The following is a 21,710-nucleotide window of genomic DNA, read 5'->3' on the forward strand; positions in this document are numbered from 1 at the left end:
TCGTTTGGAATGGAAGTGAGGAGGACTTGAAAACTTTTATACAACAAACCATTGATAATGATTGGAATCTGGGCTTTGATGTACATCAGTGATTCTCAACCTTTTCAGTACATGAACCCCTTTGTGGGTCATCCCCAAGCCAATGTACCCCACTATGTTTTACGTAAGCCGAAACATAATTACACATTGGTTGACCCAGAAATACACATAATTGGTAGCATCTCCTTCACAAAAGAACACATAATTAGGCAGTGGTTGCCTCCCGAAATAGGCATAATTAGTGATTTCTCCCCTAAAAAAAACACATTAGGCAGCCTTTCCCTCATAAAATATATGGGGCAGCGTTCCCCTTTAAACTTTTTTCTCTTTCCCCCTAGTTAGCGCTCTAATTCAATGTTCCTTTACCTGGATTCCATGGAGCCCTGGGGGTATATTGGAACCTTTCAGGGGGGCCCTCAGGGGCCGCAGACAAAATGGCAGATCTCGCCCTCAGGTTTGAAGGCGCAGCGTCCGGCACGGCTGTGTGACTCTTGGCGGAAGTCCAGCAGAAGGGCTATGGGAAAAATGGCATCCAAAGACCAGCACGAGAGACACAAATGAGCTCCAGTGCTGGGCTTAGGACGCCATTTTCCCATAACCCTTCTGCCGGACTTCCGAAGAGACTCAAACAGCCATGCCGGACGCTGCATCTACAAACCTGGGGGCGTGATCCTCCATTTTGTTGTAGCCCCTGGGGGACCCCCTGACAGATTTCACTGTACCCCCAGGGGTCCACCGAACATAGGTTGAGAAACAGTGAATCAGAGTAATACAGAGTGCCCTCTGCTGTCTGGCGTAGGGATCACCACAGCAATTCAATTACACAATTGGACCAATCATATTGGACCATACGCGCTCCAGGAGAATCAGTGGACTGCTTGGCTGGCTGAGGGCTCCCCCGTGTTTGTGGGTTTTCTCCAGGCACTCCAGTTTCCTTTCACATCCCAAAAACATAGCAGGTGGTGAGTGGTGGTCCACTTTGCTGCCTGTATGGTCCGATTGCCTCGCACGACTGTAAAGTGGAAATGAGGGTGTGCTGCTTTATGGGGGACAGATAGGCAGTACCTGGTCTCCCTGGGGTGAGTCGGTCACTCAGAGATGGGAAGTGACAGAGTTCGCCAGCAGTCAGGTCCAGTATCCCTCAGTCAGCCTGGACAATGCTTAAAGGATATCTGAGGTGACATGTGACATGATGAGATAGACATGTGTATGTACAGTGCCTAGCACACAAATACCTAGGCTGTGTTCCTTTTTTTCCTTCCTCTGCCTGAAAGAGTTAAACATCAGGTATGTAAGTGGCTGACTCAGTCCTGACTGGAAGTGACTACAGTGTGACCCTCACTGATCATAAATTCCTCTTATCTCTTTCCTGCTCTCAGAAGCCATTTTCTGCTAGGAAAGTGTTACATAGTTACATAGTTACATAGTTACTTTGGTTGAAAAAAGACATACGTCCATCGAGTTCAACCAGTACAAAGTACAACACCAGCCTGCTCCCTCACATATCCCTGTTGATCCAGAGGAAGGCGAAAAAACCCTTACAAGGTAAAAATTCCTTCCCGACTCCAGATGGCAATCAGATAAAATCCCTGGATCAACATCATTGGCATTACCTAGTAATTGTAGCCATGGATGTCATTCAACGCAAGGAAAGCATCTAAGCCCCCTTTAAATGCAGGTATAGAGTTTGCCATAACGACTTCCTGTGGCAATGCATTCCACATCTTAATCACTCTTACTGTAAAGAACCCTTTCCTAAATAAATGGCTAAAACGTTTTTCCTCCATGCGCAGATCATGTCCTCTAGTCCTTTGAGAAGGCCTAGGGACAAAAAGCTCATCCGCCAAGCTATTATATTGCCCTCTGATGTATTTATACATGTTAATTAGATCTCCTCTAAGGCGTCTTTTCTCTAGACTAAATAAACCCAGTTTATCTAACCTTTCTTGGTAAGTGAGACCTTCCATCCCACGTATCAATTTTGTTGCTCGTCTCTGCACCTGCTCTAGAACTGCAATATCTTTTTTGTAATGTGGTGCCCAGAACTGAATTCCATATTCCAGATGTGGCCTTACTAGAGAGTTAAACAGGGGCAATATTATGCTAGCATCTCGAGTTTTTATTTCCCTTTTAATGCATCCCAAAATTTTGTTAGCTTTAGCTGCAGCGGCTTGGCATTGAGTACGATTATTTAACTTGTTGTCGATGAGTACTCCTAAGTCCTTCTCCAAGTTTGATGTCCCCAACTGTATCCCATTTATTTTGTATGGTGTTAGACCATTGGTACGACCAAAATGCATGACTTTACATTTGTCAACATTGAATTTCATCTGCCATGTATGTGCCCATATAGCCATCCTATCCAGATCCTGTTGCAATATAACACTATCTTCCTTAGAGTTGATGATTCTGCACAATTTTGTATCATCTGCAAAAATAGCAACATTGCTCACTACTGTATCCACTAGGTCATTAATAAATAAATTGAAGAGCACTGGACCCAGTACAGACCCCTGTGGGACCCCACTGCTAACAGTCTCCCATTTTGAGTACGATCCATTGACCACAACTCTTTGTTTTCTGTCCATTAGCCAGTTCCCTATCCATGCACACAGACTCTTCCCCAGTCCTTGCATCCTCATCTTTTGCACCAGACTTTTGTGGGGAACAGTGTCGAAGGCCTTAGCAAAGTCTAAGTATATCACATCTACAGCATTCCCAATATCCATATTAGCATTCACTACCTCATAAAAGCTGAGCATGTTAGTCAAACAGGACCTGTCTTTAGTAAACCCATGTTGATGCTGAGAAATAAGATTATTTTCTACTATGAAGTCATGTATAGTATCTCTTAGTAACCCCTCAAATAGTTTGCATACAACTGATGTTAAGCTTACAGGTCTATAATTTCCTGGATCTGATTTTTTGCCCTTCTTAAATAATGGGAAAACGTGGGCTGTACGCCAATCCACTGGGACTCTGCCAGTTGCAAGAGAGTCACAAAAGATAAGATAAAGGGGTTTATCTATAACTGAACTTAATTCCCTTAGGACCCGAGGATGCATGCCATCCGGGCCAGGTGCCTTGTCTATTTTTAATTTATTTAGTCTTGCCTTTACTTCTTCCTGCGTTAAGTATTTAATATTACAGTTAGAAGATTGAGACTCTTCCGCCTCTGTAATTTGCAACAGTGCTGTTTCCTTTGTAAAGACAGAAGCAAAGAAAGCATTTAATAACTCTGCCTTACCTTGGTCATCCACCATTGAGTTTCCACCTTCATCCTTTAGGAGTCCTATACAGTCAACCTTTCTTTTTTTAGAGTTGATGTACTTGTAAAACTTTTTTGGGTTAGATTTGATATCCCTAGCGATTTGATTTTCAGCTTCGATCTTTGCTAGCCTAATTTCTTTTTTACAATTTTTATTGCACTCCTTGTAATTGCTGAGTGCAGCCTCGGACCCCTCCTGTTTTAGGACCTTATAGGCATTCTTTTTCCTCTTCATTTTATCTCTAACCTTTCTATTCATCCATAGAGGCCTTTTTTTATTCCTAGACATTTTGTTTCCATATGGGATATACATACTACAATATTGATTGAGAATATGTTTAAAAGCTTGCCATTTCCCTTCAGTGTCCTCCCCTTGTAGTACATTATCCCAGTTCACCAAACTTAGTGCCTGCCTAATTTGATTGAACTTTGCTTTTCTAAAATTCATAGTTTTAGTGGTCCCGCTGCCCCGTGGCCTATCAGTCACCAGATCAAACGTTATCATGTTGTGATCACTATTTCCCAAATGTTCTTGAACCTGCACATTTGATACATTATCTGGTCTATTCGAAATGATCAGATCCAGTAACGCATTCCCCCTAGTTGGTTCCGTTACCATTTGAGTCAAGTAATTGTCCTGTAGTGCTGCCAGAAATCTGCTGCTTTTACCAGAATGGGTAGCCTCAATACCCCAGTCAATGTCTGGAAAGTTGAAGTCGCCCATAACTATGACCTCATTTTTACTTGCCGCTTTTTCAATTTGCTGTAGTAATTGCAGTTCTGCAGCTTCATTAATATGAGGTGGTCTGTAGCATACCCCAATAAGCAATTGGCAACTTTTATTTCCACCATGAATATTTACCCAAACGGACTCCACATCTTCGCAATCTTCCTCCATCTCATCGTTGAGGACAGCTGTAAAAGAATTCTTAACAAAGAGACAAACCCCTCCACCTTTTTTCCCTGTTCTATCCCTCCTGAACACATTGTATCCTTTTAAATTGGCTATCCAGTCATGACTTTCATCCATCCATGTCTCGGTTATTCCCACAATGTCATAGCCTTTGTCATTAATACATAGCCTTTGTTTTATAGTTGGAATTTCTTATCAGTGAGGGTCACACTGTAGTCACTTCCTGTCTGAGTCAGGACTGAGTCAGCCACTTACATACCTGATATTTAACTCTTTCAGGCAGAGAAAGAAAAAAAGGAACACAGCATAGTTATTTGTGTGCTAGGCACTGTACATACACATGTCTATCGCATCATGTCACATGTCACTTCGGGTATCCTTTAAAAGCCCATTAAAAATCAATAAAAAATACAGTTTATACTCTGTCCAAATCCATAGCTGTCCGGAAGTAAATCATTTATCCACACATAACACAGGACTCAAGTTACAAAACAAGTTCAACTTACAAACAATTTCCCGGAACGGAAACCAGCTGTATGTCATGTCACATGTCACTTCGGGTATTCTTTAATCATGTAATCACTTCTAATTACAACAGAATGATCTATATCTTGTATTTTTGCCACCAGTTAGGCTTTCTTAGGGAGCTACATTATGCTAAGAATTATTTTATTCTCAATGCATTTTATTTTTACACTTAAGTATCCCTTTAAACAATCTGACACCAGTGTTATAATATTATTATTAGTTTTTATAGAGCGGTCATTCAGCGGAGTAACAAGCATGGGCACATGAAGACACAGATAATGCTGTAAACATAATTATAAAAATTGGCAAAAAAATATAAATATATATAATAAGTTACATTTGTATAAAATAGACAGCAACCTGTGATACAAAAAGGAAGAGAGCCCTGCCCTTGTGAGCTTACACTCAGTCTAGAAACCGGGAGGAAACAAGAGGTGGGGCAATTCATGCATGCAATACAATTCTATCTATCCTGTGTAATTCTGTGGCACAGGTTTGTTAAGATTTCTCCATCAGGGTTCTATGTGTGGTCGGGATTTATAGCTTGATCTCACTTCCATCTCCTCAGGACAGGTGTAAGAGTTCTGCTGGAAACCAATGCTGATGGCTGAGATTTTAGTAACGCTTCTGTGAAAATAAAAAAAAATATCACATTGGAAATGATGGAGAAATAGCAGCTCTCGGTTTCTCCAGAAATGTGCAAAACAGTTAAAGCTTAGAGTCTTGTGTCTGAATCAGATGTGCTGGGTTGGTGAATGTCAGGCACAGAGGCATTCTGAATGTTTGGTACAGAGTCAGGCTGTGGGACTGTCACACAACCGTCCTGGGTGACAGGTAGACAGCCATTGTGGGTGACAGTCACACAGTCATTCTGGCCCGTGGGTAGGCAGGCCTCCTGGCTGATGCGCGGGCAGCCGTTCTGGGTGATGCGTGGGCAGCCGTTCTGGGTGATGGGCGGGCAGCCGTTATGGGTGATGGGCGGGCAGCCGTTCTGGATGTTGGGCCGGCAGCCTTTCTGGGTGGCAGACAAGCTGTCATCCTGAGATACAGGACTATATCCATTTTCCATGACATTTAGCGGTCCAGTTACTGGGGTCACATGGCTGCTCTCTCTCCTTCTGCGCTGGATCTGAGAATATAAAAGCCAGAGTGAGAGGTCAACTGACAGCACAGAACACTCCCATAAATCACACAGTATATATACGGCTCACATCTGAATACCAAGTTCTGGGGGCTTTGTCTCATCAGACGAGAGCGGATATCTGTCCCCTTCACTAGCTAGTAGGTCAGACTGCTGAAGCCTCTGCATTTTGTGTATGAGCGGAACTACCACTGGGATGTGTGTGGACCGTACTTGCACATGCCCGTTGTGGATGTGTGTGGACCGTACTCGAACATGCCCAGTGTGGATGTGCACTGACTGTACTCGCACATGCCCAGTGTGGATGTGCACTTACTGTACTCGCACATGCCCAATGTGGATGTGTGTGGACCGTACTCGCACATGCTCAATGTGGATGTGTGTGGACCGTACTTGCACATGCCCAGTGTGGATGTGTCCGGACTGTACTCGACCATGCCCAGTGTGGATATGTGTGGACTGTACTCGCACATGCCCAGTGTGGATGTGTGTGGACCGTACTCGCACATGCCCAGTGTGGATGTGTCTGGACTGTACTCGACCATGCCCAGTGTGGATGTGTGTGGACTGTACTCGCACATGCCCAGTGTGGATGTGTGTGGACTGTACTCGCACATGCCCAGTGTGGATATGTGTGGACTGTACTCGCACATGCCCAGTGTGGATGTGTGCGGACTGTACTCGCACATGCCCATTGTAGATGTGTGCGGACCGTACTCGCACATGCCCAGTGTGGATGTGCACTGACTGTACTCGCACATGCCCAGTGTGGATGTGTGTGGACCGTACTCGCACATGCCCAGTGTGGATGTGCACTGACTGTACTCGCACATGCCCAAAGTGTGTGGACTGTACTTGCACAATGTCCGATGTGTGTGGACCGTACTTGCACATGCCCAGTGTGGATGTGTGTGGACCATACTCGCACATGCCCAGTGTGGATGTGTGTGGACCATACTCGCACATGCCCAGTGTGGATGTGTGTGGACCGTACTTGCACATGCCCAGTGTGGATGTGTGTGGACTGTACTCGCACATGCCCAGTGTGGATGTGTGTGGACTGTACTCGCACATGCCCAGTGTGGATGTGTGTGGACCGTACTCGCACATGCCCAGTGTGGAAATGTGTGGACTGTACTCGCACATGCCCATTGTGGAGGTGTTTGGACTGTACTTGCACATGCCCAGTGTGGATGTGTGTGGACCATACTCGCACATGCCCAGTGTGGATGTGTGTGTGTGGACCGTACTCACACATGCCAAGTGTGGATGTGTGTGGACCGTACTCACACATGCCCAGTGTGGATGTGTGTAGACCATACTCGCATATGCCCATTGTGGATGCGTGTGGACCGTACTCGCACATGCCAAGTGTGGATGTGCACTGACTGTACTCGCACATGCCCAGTGTGGATGTGTGTGAACCGTACTCGCACATGCCAAGTGTGGATGTGCACTGACTGTACTCACACATGCCCAGTGTGGATGTGCACTGACTGTACTCACACATGCCCAATGTGTGTGGACTGTACTTCCACATGCCCGATGTGTGTGGACCGTACTTGCACATGCCCAGTGTGGATGTGTGTGGACCATACTCGCACATGCCCAGTGTGGATGTGTGTGAACCGTACTCGCACATGCCAAGTGTGGATGTGCACTGACTGTACTCACACATGCCCAGTGTGGATGTGCACTGACTGTACTCACACATGCCCAATGTGTGTGGACTGTACTTGCACATGCCCGATGTGTGTGGACCGTACTTGCACATGCCCAGTGTGGATGTGTGTGGACCATACTCGCACATGCCCAGTGTGGATGTGTGTGGACCATACTCGCACATGCCCAGTGTGGATGTGTGTGGACCATACTCGCACATGCCCAGTGTGGATGTGCACTGACTGTACTCGCACATGCCCAGTGTGAATGTGTGCGGATCGTACTCGCACATGCCCAGTGTAGATGTGTGCAGACTGTACTCGCACATGCCCAGTTTGGATGTTTGGACCGTACTCGCACATGCCCAGTGTGGATGTGTTTGGAGCGTACTCGCACATGCCCAGTGTGGATGTGTTTGGACCATACTCGCACATGCCCAGTGTGGATGTGTTTGGACCATACTCGCACATGCCCAGTGTGGTTGTGTGTGGGCTGTATTCGCACGTGCCCAGTGTAGATGTGTGTGGACTGTACTCGCACATGCCCAGTGTGGATGTGCACTGACTGTACTCGCACATGCCCAGTGTGGATGTGTGTGGACCGTACTCGCACATGCCCAGTGTGGATGTGTGTGGACCGTACTCGCACATGCCCAGTGTGGATGTGTGTGGACCATACTCGCACATGCCCAGTGTGGATGTGTGTGGACCGTACTAGCACATGCCCAGTGTGGATGTGTGTGGACTGTACTCGCACATGCCCAGTGTGGATGTGTGTGGACTGTACTCGCACATGCCCAGTGTGGTTGTGTGTGGACTGTACTCGCACATGCCCAGTGTGGATGTGTGTGGACTGTACTCACACATGCCCAGTGTGGATGTGCACTGACTGTACTCGCACATGCCCAGTGTGGATGTGTGTGGACCGTACTCGCACATGCCCAGTGTGGATGTGTGTGGACCGTACTCGCACATGCCCAGTGTGGTTGTGTAGACTGTACTCGCACATGCCCAGTGTGAATGTGCACTGAGTGCACTCGCACATGCCCAGTGTGGATGTGTGTGGACTGTCCTTGCACATGCCCAGTGTGGATGTGTGTGGACTGTACTTGCACATGCCCAGTGTGGTTGTGTGTGGACTGTACTCGCACATGCCCAGTGTGGATGTGTGTGGACTGTACTTACACATGCCCAGTGTGGATGTGCACTGACTGTACTCGCACATGCCCAGTGTGGATGTGTGTGGACCGTACTCGCACATGCCCAGTGTGAATGTGTGCAGACCGTACTCACACATGCCCAGTGTAGATGTGTGCGGACCATACTCGCACATGCCCAGTGTAGATGTGTGCGACCGTACTCGCACATGCCCAGTGTAGATGTGTGCGGACCACCGTACTCGCACATGCCCAGTGTAGATGTGTGCGGACCACCGTACTCGCACATGCCCAGTGTGGATGTGTGTGGACCGTACTCGCACATGCCCAGTGTGGATGTGTGTGGACCGTACTCGCACATGCCCAGTGTGGTTGTGTGGACTGTACTCGCACATGCCCAGTGTGAATGTGCACTGAGTGCACTCGCACATGCCCAGTGTGGATGTGTGTGGACTGTGCTTGCACATGCCCAGTGTGGATGTGTGTGGACTGTACTTGCACATGCCCAGTGTGGTTGTGTGTGGACTGTACTCGCACATGCCCAGTGTGGATGTGTGTGGACTGTACTCACACATGCCCAGTGTGGATGTGCACTGACTGTACTCGCACATGCCCAGTGTGGATGTGTGTGGACCGTACTCGCACATGCCCAGTGTGAATGTGTGCGGACCGTACTCACACATTCCCAGTGTGGATATGTGTGGACTGTACTCACACATGCCCAGTGTGGGTGTGTGCAGACCGTACTCACACATGCCCAGTGTGGATGTGTGTGGACCGTACTCGCACATGCCCAGTGTGGATGTGTGTGGACCGTACTCGCACATGCCCAGTGTGGATGTGTTTGGAGCGTACTCGCACATGCCCAGTGTGGATGTGTTTGGACCATACTCGCACATGCCCAGTGTGGATGTGTTTGGACCATACTCGCACATGCCCAGTGTGGTTGTGTGTGGGCTGTATTCGCACGTGCCCAGTGTAGATGTGTGTGGACTGTACTCGCACATGCCCAGTGTGGATGTGCACTGACTGTACTCGCACATGCCCAGTGTGGATGTGTGTGGACCGTACTCGCACATGCCCAGTGTGGATGTGTGTGGACCGTACTCGCACATGCCCAGTGTGGATGTGTGTGGACCATACTCGCACATGTCCAGTGTGGATGTGTGTGGACCATACTCGCACATGCCCAGTGTGGATGTGTGTGGACCGTACTCGCACATGCCCAGTGTGGATGTGTGTGGACTGTACTCGCACATGCCCAGTGTGGATGTGTGTGGACTGTACTCGCACATGCCCAGTGTGGTTGTGTGTGGACTGTACTCGCACATGCCCAGTGTGGATGTGTGTGGACTGTACTCGCACATGCCCAGTGTGGATGTGCACTGACTGTACTCGCACATGCCCAGTGTGGATGTGTGTGGACCGTACTCGCACATGCCCAGTGTGAATGTGTGGACTGTACTCACACATGCCCAGTGTGGGTGTGTGCAGACCGTACTCACACATGCCCAGTGTAGATGTGTGCGGACCGTACTCGCACATGCCCAGTGTAGAAGTGTGCGGACCACCGTACTCGCACATGCCCAGTGTGGACCGTACTCGCACATGCCCAGTGTGGATGTGTGTGGACCGTACTCGCACATGCCCAGTGTGGTTGTGTGGACTGTACTCGCACATGCCCAGTGTGGATGTGCACTGAGTGCACTCGCACATGCCCAGTGTGGATGTGTGTGGACTGTCCTTGCACATGCCCAGTGTGGATGTGTGTGGACTGTACTTGCACATGCCCAGTGTGGTTGTGTGTGGACTGTACTCACACATGCCCAGTGTGGATGTGTGTGGACTGTACTTACACATGCCCAGTGTGGATGTGCACTGACTGTACTCGCACATGCCCAGTGTGGATGTGTGTGGACCGTACTCGCACATGCCCAGTGTGAATGTGTGCAGACCGTACTCGCACATGCCCAGTGTAGATGTGTGCGACCGTACTCGCACATGCCCAGTGTAGATGTGTGCGGACCACCGTACTCGCACATGCCCAGTGTGGATGTGTGTGGACCGTACTCGCACATGCCCAGTGTGGATGTGTGTGGACCGTACTCGCACATGCCCAGTGTGGTTGTGTGTGGACTGTACTCGCACATGCCCAGTGTGAATGTGCACTGACTGCACTCGCACATGCCCAGTGTGGATGTGTGTGGACTGTACTCGCACATGCCCAGTGTGGGTGTGTGCGGACCGTACTCGCACATGCCCAGTGTGGGTGTGTGCGGACCGTACTCGCACATGCCCAGTGTAGATGTGTGCGGACCATACTCGCACATGCCCAGTGTAGATGTGTGCAGACCATACTCGCACATGCCCAGTGTAGATGTGTGCGGACCGTACTCGCACATGCCCAGTGTAGATGTGTGCAGACTGTACTCGCACATGCCCAGTGTGGATGTTTGGACCATACTCGCACATGCCCAGTGTGGATGTGTGCGGACCGTACTCGCACATGCCCAGTGTAGATGTGTGCAGACTGTACTCACACATGCCCAGTGTGGATGTTTGGACCATACTCACACATGCACAGTGTGGATGTGTTTGGAGCGTACTCGCACATGCCCAGTGTGGATGTGTTTGGAGCGTACTCGCACATGCCCAGTGTGGATGTGTTTGGACCGTACTCGAACATGCCCAGTGTTGATGTGTGCGGACCGTACTCGCACATGCCCGGTGTGGATATGTGTGGACTGTACTCACACATGCCCAGTGTGGATGTGTTTGGAGCGTACTCGCACATGCCCAGTGTGGATGTGTTTGGAGCGTACTCGCACATGCCCAGTGTGGATGTGTTTGGAGCGTAGTAGCACATGCCCAGTGTGGATGTGTTTGGACCGTACTCGAACATGCCCAGTGTGGATGTGTGCGGACCGTACTCGCACATGCCCAGTGTGGATATGTGTGGACTGTACTCACACATGCCCAGTGTGGATGTGTTTGGAGCGTAGTCGCACATGCCCAGTGTGGATGTGTTTGGAGCGTACTCGCACATGCCCAGTGTGGATGTGTTTGGAGCGTACTCGAACATGCCCAGTGTGGATGTGTGCGGACCGTACTCGCACATGCCCAGTGTGGATATGTGTGGACTGTACTCACACATGCCCAGTGTGGATGTGTTTGGAGCGTACTCGCACATGCCCAGTGTGGATGTGTTTGGAGCGTACTCGCACATGCCCAGTGTGGATGTGTTTGGAGCGTACTCGCACATGCCCAGTGTGGATGTGTTTGGAGCGTACTCGAACATGCCCAGTGTGGATGTGTGCGGACCGTACTCGCACATGCCCAGTGTGGATGTGTGTGGACCGTACTCGCACATGCCCAGTGTGGATGTGTGTGGACCGTTCTCGCACATGCCCAGTGTGGATGTGTGTGGACCATACTCGCACATGCCCAGTGTGGATGTGTGTGGACCATACTCGCACATGCCCAGTGTGGATGTGTGTGGACCATACTCGCACATGCCCAGTGTGGATGTGTGTGGACCATACTCGCACATGCCCAGTGTGGATGTGTGTGGACTGTACTCGCACATGCCCAGTGTGGTTGTGTGTGGACTGTACTCGCACATGCCCAGTGTGGATGTGTGTGGACTGTACTCACACATGCCCAGTGTGGATGTGCACTGACTGTACTCGCACATGCCCAGTGTGGATGTGTGTGGACCGTACTCGCACATGCCCAGTGTGGATGTGTGTGGACCGTACTCACACATGCCCAGTGTGGGTGTGTGCAGACCGTACTCGCACATGCCCAGTGTAGTTGTGTGTGGACTGTACTCGCACATGCCCAGTGTGGATGTGTGTGGACTGTACTCACACATGCCCAGTGTGGATGTGCACTGACTGTACTCGCACATGCCCAGTGTGGATGTGTGTGGACCGTACTCGCACATGCCCAGTGTGGATGTGTGTGGACCGTACTCGCACATGCCCAGTGTGGTTGTGTGGACTGTACTCGCACATGCCCAGTGTGAATGTGCACTGAGTGCACTCGCACATGCCCAGTGTGGATGTGTGTGGACTGTCCTTGCACATGCCCAGTGTGGATGTGTGTGAACTGTACTTGCACATGCCCAGTGTGGTTGTGTGTGGACTGTACTCGCACATGCCCAGTGTGGATGTGTGTGGACTGTACTTACACATGCCCAGTGTGGATGTGCACTGACTGTACTCGCACATGCCCAGTGTGGATGTGTGTGGACCGTACTCGCACATGCCCAGTGTGAATGTGTGCAGACCGTACTCACACATGCCCAGTGTAGATGTGTGCGGACCATACTCGCACATGCCCAGTGTAGATGTGTGCGACCGTACTCGCACATGCCCAGTGTAGATGTGTGCGGACCACCGTACTCGCACATGCCCAGTGTGGATGTGTGTGGACCGTACTCGCACATGCCCAGTGTGGATGTGTGTGGACCGTACTCGCACATGCCCAGTGTGGTTGTGTGTGGACTGTACTCGCACATGCCCAGTGTGAATGTGCACTGACTGCACTCGCACATGCCCAGTGTGGATGTGTGTGGACTGTACTCGCACATGCCCAGTGTGGGTGTGTGCGGACCGTACTCGCACATGCCCAGTGTAGATGTGTGCGGACCATACTCGCACATGCCCAGTGTAGATGTGTGCGGACCATACTCGCACATGCCCAGTGTAGATGTGTGCGGACCGTACTCGCACATGCCCAGTGTAGATGTGTGCAAACTGTACTCGCACATGCCCAGTGTGGATGTTTGGACCATACTCGCACATGCCCAGTGTGGATGTGTGCGGACCGTACTCGCACATGCCCAGTGTAGATGTGTGCAGACTGTACTCGCACATGCCCAGTGTGGATGTTTGGACCATACTCACACATGCCCAGTGTGGATGTGTTTGGAGCGTACTCGCACATGCCCAGTGTGGATGTGTTTGGAGCGTACTCGCACATGCCCAGTGTGGATGTGTTTGGAGCGTACTCGCACATGCCCAGTGTGGATGTGTTTGGACCGTACTCGAACATGCCCAGTGTGGATGTGTGCGGACCGTACTCGCACATGCCCAGTGTGGATATGTGTGGACTGTACTCACACATGCCCAGTGTGGATGTGTTTGGAGCGTACTCGCACATGCCCAGTGTGGATGTGTTTGGAGCGTACTCGCACATGCCCAGTGTGGATGTGTGTGGACTGTACTCGCACATGCCCAGTGTGGTTGTGTGTGGACTGTACTCGCACATGCCCAGTGTGGATGTGTGTGGACTGTACTCACACATGCCCAGTGTGGATGTGCACTGACTGTACTCGCACATGCCCAGTGTGGATGTGTGTGGACCGTACTCGCACATGCCCAGTGTGGATGTGTGTGGACCGTACTCACACATGCCCAGTGTGGGTGTGTGCAGACCGTACTCGCACATGCCCAGTGTAGTTGTGTGTGGACTGTACTCGCACATGCCCAGTGTGGATGTGTGTGGACTGTACTCACACATGCCCAGTGTGGATGTGCACTGACTGTACTCGCACATGCCCAGTGTGGATGTGTGTGGACCGTACTCGCACATGCCCAGTGTGGATGTGTGTGGACCGTACTCGCACATGCCCAGTGTGGTTGTGTGGACTGTACTCGCACATGCCCAGTGTGAATGTGCACTGAGTGCACTCGCACATGCCCAGTGTGGATGTGTGTGGACTGTCCTTGCACATGCCCAGTGTGGATGTGTGTGAACTGTACTTGCACATGCCCAGTGTGGTTGTGTGTGGACTGTACTCGCACATGCCCAGTGTGGATGTGTGTGGACTGTACTTACACATGCCCAGTGTGGATGTGCACTGACTGTACTCGCACATGCCCAGTGTGGATGTGTGTGGACCGTACTCGCACATGCCCAGTGTGAATGTGTGCAGACCGTACTCACACATGCCCAGTGTAGATGTGTGCGGACCATACTCGCACATGCCCAGTGTAGATGTGTGCGACCGTACTCGCACATGCCCAGTGTAGATGTGTGCGGACCACCGTACTCGCACATGCCCAGTGTGGATGTGTGTGGACCGTACTCGCACATGCCCAGTGTGGATGTGTGTGGACCGTACTCGCACATGCCCAGTGTGGTTGTGTGTGGACTGTACTCGCACATGCCCAGTGTGAATGTGCACTGACTGCACTCGCACATGCCCAGTGTGGATGTGTGTGGACTGTACTCGCACATGCCCAGTGTGGGTGTGTGCGGACCGTACTCGCACATGCCCAGTGTAGATGTGTGCGGACCATACTCGCACATGCCCAGTGTAGATGTGTGCGGACCATACTCGCACATGCCCAGTGTAGATGTGTGCGGACCGTACTCGCACATGCCCAGTGTAGATGTGTGCAAACTGTACTCGCACATGCCCAGTGTGGATGTTTGGACCATACTCGCACATGCCCAGTGTGGATGTGTGCGGACCGTACTCGCACATGCCCAGTGTAGATGTGTGCAGACTGTACTCGCACATGCCCAGTGTGGATGTTTGGACCATACTCACACATGCCCAGTGTGGATGTGTTTGGAGCGTACTCGCACATGCCCAGTGTGGATGTGTTTGGAGCGTACTCGCACATGCCCAGTGTGGATGTGTTTGGAGCGTACTCGCACATGCCCAGTGTGGATGTGTTTGGACCGTACTCGAACATGCCCAGTGTGGATGTGTGCGGACCGTACTCGCACATGCCCAGTGTGGATATGTGTGGACTGTACTCACACATGCCCAGTGTGGATGTGTTTGGAGCGTACTCGCACATGCCCAGTGTGGATGTGTTTGGAGCGTACTCGCACATGCCCAGTGTGGATGTGTTTGGAGCGTAGTCGCACATGCCCAGTGTGGATGTGTTTGGACCGTACTCGAACATGCCCAGTGTGGATGTGTGCGGACCGTACTCGCACATGCCCAGTGTGGATGTGTTTGGACCGTACTCGAACATGCCCAGTGTGGATGTGTGCGGACCGTACTCGCACATGCCCAGTGTGGATATGTGTGGACTGTACTCACACATGCCCAGTGTGGATGTGTTTGGAGCGTACTCGCACATGCCCAGTGTGGATGTGTTTGGAGCGTACTCGCACATGCCCAGTGTGGATGTGTTTGGAGCGTACTCGCACATGCCCAGTGTGGATGTGTTTGGAGCGTACTCGAACATGCCCAGTGTGGATGTGTTTGGAGCGTACTCGCACATGCCCAGTGTGGATGTGTTTGGAGCGTACTCGCACATGCCCAGTGTGGATGTGTTTGGAGCGTACTCGCACATGCCCAGTGTGGATGTGTTTGGAGCGTACTCGCACATGCCCAGTGTGGATGTGTTTGGAGCGTACTCGAACATGCCCAGTGTGGATGTGTGCGGACCGTACTCGCACATGCCCAGTGTGGATATGTGTGGACTGTACTCACACATGCCCAGTGTGGATGTGTTTGGAGCGTACTGGCACATGCCCAGTGTGGATGTGTGTGGACCGTACTCGCACATGCCCAGTGTGGGCATGTTCACCCATTCATGTTCCTGGATGTCCGGGAACGAAAGCCAGCACTGGGTGCTCTCGTATGTGGATGTGCCCGCAGACGCTCATGCAGCCTTCAACAGAGAATGATTGCTGCAATAGCAAGTAGTGCAAGCATTCGATAAAAGTTAAGATAAAAAAAAAAGGTTTTAGTTATGTTAAATAAAATATATAGGTAATATAGGCCCATATGCAATTCACTTTTTCACCTGAGTTTTCACCTAGGAGATAATTTTTCATCTTCTATTTAAAATAACTTTCCAGTACTTTTAAACTAAAAAAGTACCAAAAGTAAATGAAAAAGTACTATCAAAATTATTTTGAGTATTTTCTTGCTTTCTGCTGGCTTAAAATGGATTTTATCGACAATTTTAAAAATATCACCTAGGAGAAAACTCAGGTGAAAAAGTTAATTGCATGTGGCCCTTAATCTCTTATCTACCCTGTTTTAAAAGAACAGGCAATTGTTTGTGATTTCATGGGGGCAGCTATCTTTGTCATGGGGGCAGCTATCTTTTTGGTTGAATGGAGGTGACAAGGAGCATGAGACACAGTTCCAACTGTCCTGTGTCCTGATAACCTCTCCCAGCTGCACACGCTAGGCTTCAAATCTCAAATTCAACATTAATGTAAAAAAATTTGCACAAAAACAGCAGAAGGGGAACAACATCAGAAATCCCATCATGCTTTGCACAGCATCAGGGGAAAATGCCTGGGCAGTTTTCTTCTGTGCAGCTAAAAATGAGGCTTGGGTAAGAAAAACAAAGCTCTGATGTTGTGAAACTGTTTGAAACTGTAGCTACAGAGGCGCTCTAGCTCACATATGACTTGCTGCTGTGTTCTCCTACCTCAGAATTGCCTGGTGGGGCGGGATGTGTGCCCGTGGAACGCGTTGCACTGTTTTTGGAGACTAATAGATATCTTTTTTACATTGTTTACGGCTTGAATTCAGCCTGGTCATTTTATGTGGGGGTGGTGGATCCACCCACCCCCTCCTTTTATACGTTTTTAACTTATCTTATCCTATTTTGGCGCCTCTATTCACCAATTTTACTCATATCTTGCTGATCTATTTGGCTGCAAGAGTGTCTGAATCACACCAGAAACAAGCATGCAGCTAACAGATCAGGTGTTTCTGACATCAGATGTTTTGTCAGCGGATCAGTGAATAATGGCGCACAGAGCCTATACATAAAAATGGCGCCGCATTAAAAAGATACGCTTATCGCTATTTATCGTTAGTACTGCATAATAATGGCGCACAGGGAAAAAAGAAGAAAAATGGCACACACTAACGTTATTTATCAATAGTGGCACACACTAACGTTATTTATCAATTGTGCAGTTAATTTGCCAAACAGCAGACATTATTGCGCACAGTAACGTTATTTATCAATAGCACCCTACATAAGCCAAACTGCAGACGTTATTTAACTGCAAAAAGGTGATTGGATTTAATGTAACACTGTCAAGGTTAGGGTTAGGCACCGCCAGGGGGTCTTAGGGTTAGGCACCATCAGGGGGGTCTTAGGGTTAGGCACCACCTGGGGTGTGGTTATGGTTAGGCAGCACCTGGGGGGTGGTTAGGGTTAGGCACCACCAGGGGGGTGGTTAGGGTTAGGCACCACCAGGGGGGTCTTAGGGTTAGGCACCACCTGGGGGGTGGTTAGGGTTAGGCACCACCAGTGGGGTGGTTAGGGTTAGGCACCACCAGTGGGGTGGTTAGGGTTAGGCACCACCAGTGGGGTGGTTAGGGTTAGACACCACCAGGGGGGTCTTAGGGTTAGGCACCGCTAGGGGGGTCTAAGGGTTAGGCACCATCAGGGGGGTCTTAGGGTTAGGCACCATCAGGGGGGTGGTTAGGGTTAGGCACCACCAGGGGGGGTTTAGGGGTTAGGCACCACCAGGGGGTGGTTAGGGTTAGGCACCACCAGGGGGGTCTTAGGGTTAGGCACCACCATGGGGGTCTTAGGGTTAGGCACCACCAGGGGGGTCTTAGGGTTAGGCACCACCTGGGGGGTGGTTAGGGTTAGGCAACACCAGGGGGGTTTTAGGGTTAGGCACCACCAGGGGGGTCTTAGGGTTAGGCACCTTCAGGGGCGTTTTAGGATTAGGCACCACCGGGGGGGGTTTAGGGGTTAGGCACCACCAGGGGGGGTTAGGGGTTAGGGATAGGTACAGAGAGGATTCTGTGTTAACGCTAAATAACAATAAGGCTTTAACGCTAAATAACAATAAGGCTTTAACGTTAAATAGCGATAAGCGGCAAACGGATTAGCGGCAACATCATGCGCCATTATTGGCAGGCGCCATTTTCAGATGGATCCTTTGTCAGATCTGTCCGCTACATGCTTGTTCAGGGTCTATGGCTGAAAGTATTAGAGGCAGAGGATCAGCAGGACTGCCAGGCAGCTGGTATTGGTTAAGGGATACCTGAGATGACAAGTGACATGATGAGATAGACATGTGTATGTACAGTGCCTAGCACACAAATAACTAGGCTGTGTTCCTTTTTTTCTTTCTCTGCCTGAAAGAGTTAAACATCAGGTATGTAAGTGGCAGTTCCTGTCAGAAGAACTGGGTCAGACTATAGCAGTGATGGCTAACCTTGGCACTCCAGCTGTGACAAAACTACAAATCCCATCATGCCTCTGCCTCCCCAAGTTATGCTTGGAGTTGTCAGAGTATTGCAATGCCTCATGGGACTTGTAGTTCCAGCACAGCTGGAGTGCCAAGGTTAGCCATCACTGGACTATAGCATAACCCTCACTGAAAAGAAGTTCAAACTATAAAACACTTTTCTAGTAGAAAATGGCTTCTGAGAGCAGGAAAGAGATAAAAAGAGTCAATAGTTCATAGATTTTAGCTCTGGCATACTTCACTAAATGTGTCATTGAGCAAAAAACAATAAAACAGTAAAAACTTAAAAAGCAGATTTAAATATAAAATAATACTGTAGAATATTTAAAAAAGTCGTTTTTAGAAGGAGGATAGATACAATTGTTTATTCCATTAGTATATTTTCACCCCAGGTGTCCTTTAAAGAGACTCTGCAACAAAAATGTCAGCCTTTTTTCTTCTATTCTATAAGTTTCTGTACCTTTTCTAATGTGCTCTGGATTACTGCAGCCTTTTCTAGTTGCACTGTCTCTGTAACATATATAATCTTCTTTTCTTTGTCAAGCTTTGTCGACCCCGAGAGGAATGCACTGCCTCTGCTGTGATAGACGTTATACACGCCCTCTGCACACACCCCTCAGGCTCTGTGTGTGTGATTTATTTATTGCTCTCAGTTTCACCTTGTCTGTAGACTGGAGTGCAGATAATTCACTATGTAATACAAACCTGCAGTACAGTATACTGTAACACGATATAGAAATATATATATATATATTTGTTATAACTGTATACTGTTATATACTGGGTACCACATACAGTACAGCACTAGTATCTGTTCATACATAGCACCAGTATATGATGTTTTGTAAATTTGTATTTGGTGTGTGTTGGAGGAGGGGTAGTCTTGTACAGCGAGTATATCTCAAACGCTATATTTTAACTGGATAAGTTGGAGGGGGTCGTCTTATACGCTGGAATATATACACACACACACGGGGTCGTCTTATACGCTGGAATACACACACACACACACACACACACACACACACACACACACACACACACACACCTTATACACACACACACACACCTTATACACACACACACACCTTATATACACACACACACCTTATATACACACACACACACACACACCTTATATACACACACACACACACACACACACACACACCTTATATACACACACACACACACCTTATACACACATACACACACACACACACACACACACAGTACACGTACACACGCACACACACACACACACACCTTATACACACACACACACACCTTATACACACATACACACACACGGGGTCGTCTTATACGCTGGAATACACACACACACACACACACACACACACACACACACACACACCTTATACACACACACACACACACCTTATATACACACACACACACACACACCTTATATACACACACACACACACACACACCTTATACACACATACACACACACACACAGTACACGTACACACGCACACACACACACCTTATACACACACACACACACCTTATACACACATACACACACACACACACACACACACACACACACACAGTACACGTACACACGCACACACACGCACACACACACACACACACACACACACACCTTATACACACACACACACACACACACACACACACACACACACACACACACACACACACTATACACACACACACAATGTGTGCTCCGCATCGCAACACCTTCCTGGTTAGCAGCCATGTTTTTTGTTTGTAAACACTGCCTAAAACTGGCAATTAAAAGCCAGGATCGCGGTGGGGACCGGCAGAAACAGCACAGAGGGGCCCAGGAGATCACAGTGACTCGATTGGTATGTTTTTTATTGTAGAAATATAGTACAGATTCTCTTTAAGGGCCCATTCACACCTGAGCGGGAATCGCACGATTCCCGCTCGCGGCAAACCGCTAGCGGTTCTGCAAGAACCGCTACACATTGTAGCTAGTGGCCGTGTTCTCACTGCCACGGTTGCGGTTAGCGATAACCGCAACCGCGTTGCATGCAGCGGTTTGCCGGCGACGAGCGTTCCGCGATTTGCGATCGTGATTAGCGTGCATAGCACGCTAATCGCGATCGCTCCAAAACCGCCGCAGTGTCCAGTGATTTTTCCGCGCTAATCGCGGGAAAATCACTCCCGCAGAACGCCGGCGGGAATCGCCGGCGTTCTGCGATTGTAAGTGTGAATGGGCCCTTAAGGGAAATAAATATGGCTGTCTCCATATCCCTCTCACTTCAGGTGTTCTTTAAGATCCAAGGACATATTTAATGATTGCCGCCTGTATCGATCCGATTCAATTATTAGGGTAACAGTTCCGGGGTCCCAATGCCATATATATCGCCTAACAATGCATCTGTACATTATAAAGGGTCCCCAAACGGCCACCCTATCAATCAGATCCTACAAACACGTCTGGAGATACTGCTCATCTAGTAATTAGGCACAAGTGGTGTCAATTAACCACTTGCCGACCGCACACTTATACCGTGCGTCGGCAAAGTGGCAGCTGCAGGACCAGCGACGCAGTACTGCGTCGCCAGCTGCAGGCTGATTAATCAGGAAGCAGCCGCTCACGCGAGCGGCTGCTTCCTGTCAATTCACGGCGGGGGGGCTCCGTGAATAGCCTGCGGGCCGCCGATGGCGGCTCGCAGGCTAAATGTAAACACAAGCGGAAATAATCCGCTTTGTTTACATTGTACGGCGCTGCTGCACAGCAGCGCCGTAAGGCAGATCGGCGATCCCCGGCCAA

The 21,710-nt window shown here is 49.4% G+C and overlaps 1 protein-coding gene across 3 annotated transcripts in view; it reads right to left on the reverse strand.

The window, feature by feature from the left end:
* Positions 1–4,950: 4,950 nt before the first annotated feature.
* Positions 4,951–21,710, reverse strand: part of LOC137547393 (uncharacterized) — an 86,015-nt gene continuing 69,255 nt past the window's right edge. For all 3 annotated transcript variants that reach the window (XM_068270950.1, XM_068270951.1, XM_068270952.1), the window contains one exon: positions 4,951–5,877. In XM_068270950.1, coding sequence (XP_068127051.1) covers positions 5,464–5,877 — 414 coding nt within the window. In that variant the 3' untranslated portion in view covers positions 4,951–5,463. The remainder of the gene's footprint in view (positions 5,878–21,710) is intronic.

The sequence above is a fragment of the Hyperolius riggenbachi genome, chromosome 2, assembly GCF_040937935.1.
Source record: "Hyperolius riggenbachi isolate aHypRig1 chromosome 2, aHypRig1.pri, whole genome shotgun sequence".
Classification (NCBI taxonomy): domain Eukaryota; kingdom Metazoa; phylum Chordata; class Amphibia; order Anura; family Hyperoliidae; genus Hyperolius; species Hyperolius riggenbachi.